This window comes from Cebus imitator, unplaced genomic scaffold (genome assembly GCF_001604975.1).
Source record: "Cebus imitator isolate Cc_AM_T3 unplaced genomic scaffold, Cebus_imitator-1.0 Scaffold491, whole genome shotgun sequence".
Taxonomy (NCBI): domain Eukaryota; kingdom Metazoa; phylum Chordata; class Mammalia; order Primates; family Cebidae; genus Cebus; species Cebus imitator.
This window is the reverse complement of record NW_016107806.1, coordinates 2,109,325-2,119,262: the sequence shown is the minus strand read 5'-3', so window position 1 is coordinate 2,119,262 and position 9,938 is coordinate 2,109,325. Positions and strand designations below refer to the sequence as shown.

Below are 9,938 nucleotides of genomic sequence, written 5' to 3'. Positions count from 1 at the left end.
TTTTTAGTAGAGACGGGGTTTCACCATGTTGACCAGGATGGTCTCGATCTCTTGACCTCGTGATCCACTCGCCTCGGCCCCCCAAAGTGCTGGGATTACAGGCTTGAGCCACTGCGCCCGGCCAATTTTAGTATTTTTAGTAGACGTGGGATTTCACCATGTTGGTCAGGCTGGTCTCGATGTCCTGACCTCAGGCGATCTGCCTGCCTCAGCCTCCCAAAGTGCAGGGATTACAGGAGTGAGCCACCACGCCTGGCTTGTATTATTATTATTTTGAGACAGAGTGTTGCTCTGTCACTGACGCTGGAGTGCAGTGGTGCGATCTGCACTCTGCAGATCGGCTCACTGCAACCTCTGTCTCCTGGGTTCAAGCAATTCTCCTGCCTCAGCCTCCCGAGGAGCTGGGACTACAGGCAGGTGCCACCATGCCTGGCTAGTATTTTGCATTTTTAGCAGAGACGGGGTTTTGCCATGTTGGCCAGGCTGGTCTTGACCTCCTTGGCTCAAGTGATTAGCCCACCTTGGCCTCCCACAGTGTTGGGATTATAGGTGTGAGCCACCAGGCCCAGCCAGAACTGAATTTTTAATTGTACTTAATTCTAAAAATTGAGGTATTCACATGCCATCAAATGCATCCTTTTAAAGTATGTAATTCAGTGGTTTTTAGTCATATGTATTTCATTTCAACTAATTAAAATTTAAGTATAAATAAATTATTAGTGGCTACATTGGACAGCACAGGTCTAAGTCACTCTTCCGTCCACATAGAAAGCACAATGCCTGCTACTGAATTTGGGCTCAATAAATATTGGTCAAAAGGATGAATGAACAGACAGCATCGCCTCCCTTGGATGATGGGGCCCCTTCATCCAAGTTCCAGGCTCTAGCCTCCCCACTACTCGGGGGAAGCCAGGGTGCAGTGACTGATGGGGCGAGAAACTGAAGGCAATACACCCCCTTCCCCATTACCAGCAGTGGGTTGATGCGCATAAACGAAGGCCAGCCTGGGTCGGTGGGGCTGAAAGGGCAGAGGCTACAGGAGTAGGGGTCAGTCCGGCGGGTGCCCATCAGGACAGCCTCTAGCTGGGGATACCGTGCCTGCAGTTCACCCAGGGCAAGCTTCATGCTGCCCTCAGCCTCCAACACCTGCAGATTATACCTTAGGAAGAAACAGAAGTAGGGGTCAGCAGTGGGCTCTGTTAAGCCTCTCTTGGAGCCCAAACCTCCAGGCCCCTAGTACCTCTTGATGGTGTCCTGTAGAAATTGTTCCAGCTCAGGGAAAGTGGAGGTGCTGCGGATATACAGGATCTGGAGGCGGTCTGGAACATCAGGTAATTTCCTGCGGAGGGGGAAGAATCCACAGGCTTGCCAGCATGGACACGGAAATGGCTCTCCCGAAACAGTTCACTGTTCTCTTTGGCCCCAAGAACAGACTCACCCCACTTCTCCCTTTTCCTTGTCCTTTCCATCTATTAGATCGATTTCCTCTGGGAAGCCTACTCTGACATCTCACCTCTTTTTTTAGAGACAGGGTCTCACTATGTTGCCCAGGCTGGAGTGCAGTGGCTATTCACAGGTGCAATCCCACTACTGATCAGCATGGGAGTTTTGACATGCTCTGTTTCTGACCTGGGCCGGTTCACCCCTCCTTAGGCAACCCGGTGGTCCCCCTCTCCCGGGAGGTCACCATATTGATGCCGAACTCAGTGCGGACACCCGATCGGCATAGTACACTACAGCCCAGAACTCCTGGACTCAAGTGATCCTCCCACCTCAGCCTCCCAAGTAGCTGGGACTACAGGCACGCGCCACCGCGCCCGGCAGATTATAGGCATGAGTCACCGTACCTGGTTCTTGACCTCTTACCTCTTAAATCTAAGCATGCATCCTTGTTTCAGGTGTGTAAATCTCTCATCTCCCCAGCAGGACTGTGACCTCCCTGTGGTCAGGGATGGTGGCCTGCACATCCATACACAAGGCCAGGCACATATCATATGCTCAATATGGTGGGAGAATGTAACTGAGAGGTCACCATGGCTATCTCCCTCTTGAACCCCACCCATCCACCCCCTTTATCCTTGCTTTCTGGGATGTGGAACTGGGGAAAGAGACAGATCGGGGTCTTGTCTCCCAGGGAGCAGGCTCACCTCTGCACAGCTGCATGGAAGAGGTGCAGAAGGGCGGTACAGTCTTTGCCCCCGTTGAAGCCCACACAGAGCTGGGTGAGGCTGTACTGAGCCAGGGCGGTCTCAATGGTCTGCAGGGCACCTGCCACCTTTTTCCCCAGAGAAGACCCTGCCAAGCAGGCAGGGAAGAGGGCATCAGATGGACACATATGGCCATCAAAGGGGAGTGGAGGCATGCTGACCTTGCTTAAAACCCTTTGGTATCTTCCCAGGATTCCTAGAATAAAGTCCAAACTCCATGCTGCCCACTAGGCCTTGCAGAGTCTGCCCCTTACCTGCCATCTGCCGCCCAGCTACATCTCACGGTAGCCTCAGTGTTACTCCTCCATAGGAGAGGGGAGTGGGGTACGGGCTTCCTTCCATTCCCCTGCACCTCATGCTGCTTCCTTTCAGGCCCTCATTCATACTATTTGCTCTGGCCCACCTACTGGTCTGACCAAATCCTCCTTATCCCTCTGTTTATGTCATTTGGACTTCTCTGACCCCAGATAAAGGCTCATCTTCCTGCTGTGGGAGATCAGTCCCTTCATCCCCCATGCTGAATCAGCTGTTTAGTATCCATCTTTCTTGTTAAAACACTGGTCCATAAGAGCAGGGCATACATTAGCCTATTGAGCCACATCCCCAACACCTAGCACAGTGCTGATGAAAGTAGGTACTCATTCAACATTTACTGGAAGGATTAACGAATCAACAGTAGCTGTCTTCTGCCCTCTCTGGGATTTGCAGGAAGCACCCAGCAGCCCCTGCATTACTGAGAGCTGGGGTGGCACCAATGGCATTGTGCATACTGCCCCTCGTCCACGAGGTCCCTACCTGATTGAGCGAGTTTGTATACAGCCTCACGGGCCTGCTCCACGGCGTTGGGCATGTAGGGGACCAGCGATCCCTGGGGCAAACGAGCAGTCAGGTAAGCCAGGCATTCCTCCAGGGGTCCTTCTTCCTCTGAGTCTAGAGTCAGTTTCACCTGATAGTAGTTGCTGCCCCAGTCAGGATAGGAACCTAGGCCAAGCCTACGTCCAAAGTGGGCCTGGGCCTCAGCAAGAATGGGGGCGATGGAGGCTTCATCAGCAGCCACATACAGCTCCTTCGAGTGGAACTGAACAGCTGGGTTTTGGAACAGTCCCTTCAGCCCCTCCAGCACCCGCCGCAGCAGCTCTGGAATGCCTGGGAAGAGGTAGACATTTCGGACGGAGACCAGTGGGAATCTGAAGGGGTAACCAGTGTGAGGATCTGTGCCGTAATGCAGGCGGGCAGATGAGGGCACCAGTGACAGCTTCTCCCAGCCTTCTCCTCCCAGGGCTTTGGTGGCTGCTTCCAGCTCAGGGTGTGGCTTCAGCTCATCCCCAAAGGCCTGTGCCACTGCCTCAAAGGTCACATCATCATGAGTGGGGCCGATGCCCCCTGCTGTGAGGACGTGGGTGAAGCGGCTGGAGAAAGAGGTGACCTCAGCTGCAATGGTGGCTACCTCATCAGGTACAACTGAGACTCGGCAAACCTGGACCCCTAGGGAGCGCAGTGTCCGGCACAGAAAGTAGGTGTTGGTGTCCTGAGTGTGTCCCTGGGGGTAGAACGGGAGGATGAGGCCGTCAGTACTGTAGGGATGAAGGGGATGGAGATGATAGCTGCATCCGCCTGATGACGCAGTGCTCTGCTCTTTGGACTGGACAAGAGAGTGGGAAAATCCATTGCTTTGTTTTTAAGGCTGGGTCTTTGTTACCCAGGCTGGAGTATAGTGGCTCAATCACAGCTCACTGCAGCCTCAACCTCCTGGGCTCAAGGGCCATCTCAGCCTTCCAAGTAGCTGGGGCTACAGGTTTCTGTCACCACACTCAGCTAATTTTTGATTTTTTTGTAGAAATGGGGACTCACTATGTTGCCCAGGCTGGTCTTGAATTTCTAGTCTCAAGTGATCCTCCCGCCTCAGCCTCCCAAAGTGCTGGAATTACAGGTGTGAGTCTCCATGCCCAGCCTGCTTTCTTCTTTCTGTCCCCACTGCCACCAAGCAGGTCCTCAGTACTTTTCACCTAGACAATGGTGACAGCTTCCCGGCCAGGCTCCCAGCATCCAGCCACAGTGCTCTGCTTTGCCTCCTGTGTAACCTTTTTAATGCGTCACTGTGATTGCATCACTCTTGGGCTCAAAAGCTATTTGTTGTTTCCAACCGTAAACAGAAGAAAGTTCAAATTCCTTTGCAGAGTATTTGGGGCTGTCTGTGGTATATAGCCTATCTTCTTTTTCAGCCCCATCTCCTTCTAATTTCCTACAAAGGATTTAGTCGTTAAGGGTCTGTGTTCTGATGGCCGGGTGTGGTGGCTCATGCCTGTAATTCCAGCCTTTTGGGAGGCTGAGGTGGGATGTCTCGCTTGAGCTCAGAAGCTTGAGACCAACCTGCACAATATGGTGAAACCCCATCTCTACAAAAGAATACAAAAATTAGCTGGGAGTGGCGACGCACGCCTGTAGTCCCAGCTATTTGGGAGGCTGAAATGGGTGGATTGCTTGAGCCCAGGAGGCAGAGATTGCAGTGAGCTGAGATCATGTCACTGCACTCCAGCCTGGGTGACAGAGACCCTGTCACCAAAGAAAAAAAGGGCCTGTATTTTGGAGTAAGGGAGAATCAGGCATCAGGCTGGAATCCCGTCTTTGTAACTTCCTAGGTAACCCCCGGCAGGTTTCTCAACTTCTCTGACTCTCAGTTTCATCATTAATTGGGATTTTTTGCTGACCAGGTGTGGTGGCTCACACCTGTAATTCCAGCATTTTGGGAGGGTGAGGTGGGAGGAATGCTTGAGCCTAGGAGTTCAAAACCAGCCCGGGCAACTGGCATGACCCGTGTCTACAAAAAAACCAAAAAATTAGCTCTAGCCTGGGCGACAAGAGTGAGACTTTGTCTCAAAAAAAAAAAAAAAAGACAAAGGCTGGGCAAAGTGGCTCATGCCTGTAATCCCATCACTTTGGGAGGCTGAGACGGGAAAATTGCTTGAAGCCGGCCTGGTTAACCTAGTGAGAACCTCATTTATAAAACAAACAATAAAATAAAAATTTAAAAAAGAAAAAAAAGTGCCAACATTGTGGGTTGTTGTGTGAGGTTGTGAGGATTAGTAAAATCACATATAATGTGATGTAAAGCACCCTGCCAGGCCCTAGTAGCCACTTAAAATGTAGGGGTCAGAGCCAGGTGCAGTGGCTCACGCTTGTAATCCCAACATTTTGGGAGGCTGAGGTGGGTGGATCACTTGAGGTCAGAAGTTCAAGACCAGCCTGGCCAACATGGCGAAACCCCGTCCCTACTAAAGATACAAAAAATTAGCCAGGTGTGGTGGTGCATGCCTGTAGTCCCAGCTACTCAGGAGGTTGAGGAAGAAGAACTGCTTGAACCTGGGAGGCGGAGGTTGCAGTAAGCCAAGATTGATCATGCCACTGTACTCCAGCCTGGGCAACAGAGCAAGACTGTCTAAAAAAAAAAAGGAGGTCTATTAAGGCTGAGTGCAGTGGCTCACACCTGTAATCCCAGCATGAGAACTGCTTGAATGCGTGAGGCGTCAGCTGAGATCCCACCACTGCACTCCAGCCTGGGCAACAGAGTGAGACTCCATCTCAAAAAAAAAAACAACAACAAAAAGACCAATTTACAAACAATATTTTAAAAAATTACTATGAAAACTTGACATTTGGTCAAGCTCGGTGGTTCATGCCTGTAATCCCAGCACTTTGGGAGGACGAGGTAGGAAGAACGCTTGAGCCCAGGAGTTTGAGACTAGCCTGGGCAACAACATAGTGAGACCCTTTTTCTGCCCCCCTCCCCCCCCAAAAAAAAATTTAGCCAGGTGTGGTGGCTCACACCTATAGTCACAGCTACTCCAGAGACTGAGGCAGGAGGATTGCTTGAGCCCAGAAGATGGAGACTGCAGTGAGCTGTGACTGTACCACGGCACTCCAGCCTAGGCGACAGAGCAAAATCCTGTCTCAAAAACAAACTCTGTCATCTGCTATGTCCTCTAGTAAGCCTTTCCTGATAATTCAGAAGGGATGCCTCCCTTCTGGATCACTTATGCACTATGCTGAGTACCTTGAGTCACTTCCAAAAAGGCCGGGTAAAACTCTTAAGTATGCAGTACATACACCGGTACTTCCTCTACTCGAGGGGCTTCCTGGCATTGTTGTGTAGCCCCTCCGCCCTCTACCATACTGCTTGGTAAATTGCAATGACCTTTTTTTTTTCCCCCTTTTTTTCATTCAGCTCTCTCAGATTGAAAAATTGTAGGGACTTTGCTACAAGTTCATCAGTAAAGTAATTGAAAGAACGAGGGCTAATTTTCTTCATGTTGGATTCACTTCAGGATCCTAATGGAGCAAGCCCCCCCCCCCCCCGTTTCACCTCCCTTCATGGAGGGATGTGCAGCAGGCCCTTAAGAAGAGAACGCCGTGCCCTCCCCCGACTTCTGTCCCAGACACACCTTAAGGATCTCATCTCCAACAATGATGATGCCAGCCGTCACGCTGCGCCCCGGGGAAAGTTCAGAGGCCCTAGATGTCATGGTCCTGCCTTCTCTGCCTCTCTGCAAGGCCCTCCAGTAGCCACCCAGACCCCCAATTAGGGGTCGCAAGCACAGGGGGCCCGCCAGGTCTACAGGACACTGGGGGCCATAGCCTGGGAACAGGGGGTCCTGGGTCGAGGGAACCTGGAGGAGCCAGAAGGGATAATGGGGGAGAGCGGGCGTGCAAGTTCCTCCTTAGAGGAAGAGCCTCAGTCTTCTCTAACCAGATCCTTGACAAGCGACTCCTTTATTCCTGCCTCTTTAAAAAACGTGTTCCCAAATCCCAACCCATGCCTTTTAAAATGTCTTCTAAGCTTAGCTCTAGTCTTAAAAACTCCTTCTCTCCTGGGAACCTACCACTTTAAATGTCTTCCGTTTGCCGAGCTGGTCTCCTCACGTGTCTCCTCTGTCTTGGGTATCTGTACCCTTTTAAATGTTTCTTCGGGGCATCTGCCCTTTTAAATGTCTACCTTATTCTGGGCCTTGGCCCTTTTTAATGCATTCCCTCTCTCCACCCCGGACCAAAATCCTGTCTCTTTTTACTTCAGGCTTCTGCACCCTTTCTAGCCCAGAATCCCTTCTTCCCACCAAGCTTCAGATTACTGAGCTCTTCCAGGCTCTCACCTGCCTGTTCTGCCCCTTCACCGGGTCTTTCCCCTGTTCCTTTCCTCATGTCCCGGGGCAGCTTCCGTACTTAAAGTCCCGCCTTACTCACACCTAGCTGACATTGAGTGGTCGAAAGGCTGTCGCTTAGATTCTTTCAGGGTCCCATTGGTGTATTCTACTGTCGTTCTCGGGCTTCAGCCAGTGAGTGGGAGCAGGGCTGGATTGTTACAGGAGACAACCACGTGGTCACTCCTTGCCCGGAAATGCGGGCGCAGGAGCTTACCCCAAGGTCGGGGGCGGGACCTTGGGAGTTTAGGTCGCGAAAGGAGCATTGGTTGGAGGTGCTGTAAGGCTCTCGGGGTGTTTCTGGTGCTAGACTCAAATTATTATGCATATGTTGTTTTTGTTTTGTTTAATGGGTTAGCCAGGGTTTAAGTCTAAGGGCTTTTATTGGAGTGAGCAAGGATCTTATTTTGTAGCAGAAGGAAGTTGGGGGGACCGAAAAAGATTATTACCTTTGTCGGGTATGAAGACCCTGGAGTAGGTGAGCTTAGATGTGTGGAACCTTCATTTATCTCTAGTATAATAGACAAAACTAATTAAACCTCTTTGACAAGAAAGAGTCCAAAAACCCTCTCTTCCTCCACTTTGCTCTAGATGGTGCTTAGTTCAAATGTCACCTTTTCCAGTTATTGGTCTTGTTGGTGCAAATGAGACAACGCATAGGGAGTGCCTTCCATGTTTACTCTGGATTCTCATATCATCCGAGCTTACCCCCATTTCAGTTGCCTTTGGTCTAAAAGTGCATCTTAAACTTTTTTCCACCAATAATATGCGTTTTTTTTGTTTTTTTTTTTTTGAGACAGAGTCCTGCACTGTCCCAGGCTGGAGTGCAATGGCGCAACCTCGGACTCCCGGGTTCAAGCAATTCTCTTGCCTTAGCCTCCCAAGTAGCTGGGATTATAGCGGACCGCCACAACGCCGGCTAATTTTTTTGTATTTTAAGTAGCAACGGGGTTTTTCCTTGTTGGCTAGGCTGGTCTCGAACTCCTAACCTCACGTGATCCGCCAGTCTCAGCCTCCCAAAGTGCTGGGATTACAGGCCTGAGCCACCACGCCCGGCCCTGGGGATCTTTTAATCCGCAGATTGATTCAGCAGGTTTGGGTGGGGCTTGAGATCTACATTTGGTGGTGATGCCACTGCTCTGTGGATTACATTTTGAATAGTAAGGGCCTAAATTCATCCTTTGGAAGACTGCTAAACCATACCTGGCCACATTTATTTTACTTTTTTTTTTTTTTTTTTTGAGACGGAGTTTCGTTCTTGTTGCCCAGGCTGGAGTGCAATGGTGAGATCTCGGCTTACCACAACCTCCACCTCTAGGGTTCACGCAATTCCCCTCCCTCATGCGCGATTGTGCCTGGCTAATTTTGCATTTTTAGTAGAGACGGGGTTTCTCCACGTTGGTCAGGTTGGTCTCGAACTTCCGATCTCAGGTGATCTGCCTAGGCCTCCCAAAGTGCTGGGATTACAGGCGTGAGCCACCGTGCCCAGTCCTCGAATTTTACTCTTAAAAACCCTTGGTTGGGCGCAGCAGTTTGGGAGGTGGAGGAGGGAGGACTGCTTGAGCTCAGGAGTTCAAGATCAAGGACCTGGGCAACATAGAGAGATCCTGTCTGTTAAAAGAACAAAAAACCAGAGCTGGGCACAGTGGCTCGTGCCTGTAATCCAAGCACTTTGGGAGGTCCAGCTGGGTTGATTATTTGAGTCAAGAGTTCAAGACCAGCCTGGCCAACGTGATGAAATCCTGTCTCTACTAAAAATACAAAAAGTTAGCTGGGCATGATGGCAGGTGCCTGCAATCCAGCTACTTGGGAGGCTGAGGTAGGAGAACTGCTTGAACCCGGGAGGCGGAGGTTGCAGTGGGCCGAGATCGCACCACTGCACTCCAGCCTGGGCAACAAAAGCAAACCTCTGTCTCAAAAAACAAAAAAACCCTGAGATACATATCATGCCCATTTTACAGATGAGGAACAGGCTCAGAGAAGAGAGGTGAAGGGATGCCACACAACCACAAAACACAGTGAATGGTAGAGTCAGGCGTCTAGACCATTCTTTCAAGTAAATAAGCCCCCACCCCTTTTTTTTTTTTTGAAAGAGCATCTCTCTTGCCCAGGCTGGAGTACAGTGGCACAAACACTGTTCACTTCGGTGCTGGGATTACAGGTGTAAGCCACCACACCCGGCCTAATCCTCCCACCTCAGACTCCAGAGTAGCTGGGACCACAGGGGCACCCCACCATACCTGGCTAATTTTTGTATTTTTTTTTTTTTTTGAGACGGAGTTTCGCTCTTATTACCCAGGCTGGAGTGCAATGGCGCGATCTCGGCTCACCGCAACCTCCACCTCCTGGGTTCAGGCAATTCTCCTGCCTCAGCCTCCTGAGTAGCGGGGATTACAGACACGTGCCACCATGCCCAGCTAATTTTTTGTAGTTTTAGTGGAGACGGGGTTTCACCATGTAACCCAGTCTGGTCTCGAACTCCTGGGCTCAGGCAATCTGCCCACCTTGGCCTCCAAAAGTGCGAGGATTACAGGCATGA

The 9,938-nt window shown here is 50.8% G+C and overlaps 1 protein-coding gene across 3 annotated transcripts in view; it reads right to left on the bottom strand.

The window, feature by feature from the left end:
- The window catches only part of FLAD1 (flavin adenine dinucleotide synthetase 1), a 9,537-nt gene extending 1,981 nt beyond the window's left edge, over positions 1-7,556 (bottom strand). Inside the window, exons 1-6 of one of the 3 annotated variants that reach the window (XM_017513429.1) lie at positions 7,352-7,556; positions 6,647-6,871; positions 3,003-3,747; positions 2,148-2,295; positions 1,241-1,339; positions 970-1,159 (exon numbers count right to left, since the gene is read on the bottom strand). In XM_017513429.1, coding sequence (XP_017368918.1) covers positions 970-1,159; positions 1,241-1,339; positions 2,148-2,295; positions 3,003-3,747; positions 6,647-6,727 — 1,263 coding nt within the window. In that variant the 5' untranslated portion in view covers positions 6,728-6,871; positions 7,352-7,556. Of the gene's footprint in view, positions 1-969; positions 1,160-1,240; positions 1,340-2,147; positions 2,296-3,002; positions 3,782-6,646; positions 6,872-7,084; positions 7,165-7,351 lie in introns of those variants that run through there. The other 2 variants (XM_037733093.1, XM_017513430.2) reach the window with 2 other exon arrangements.
- Between the last annotated feature and the right edge of the window lie 2,382 nt (positions 7,557-9,938).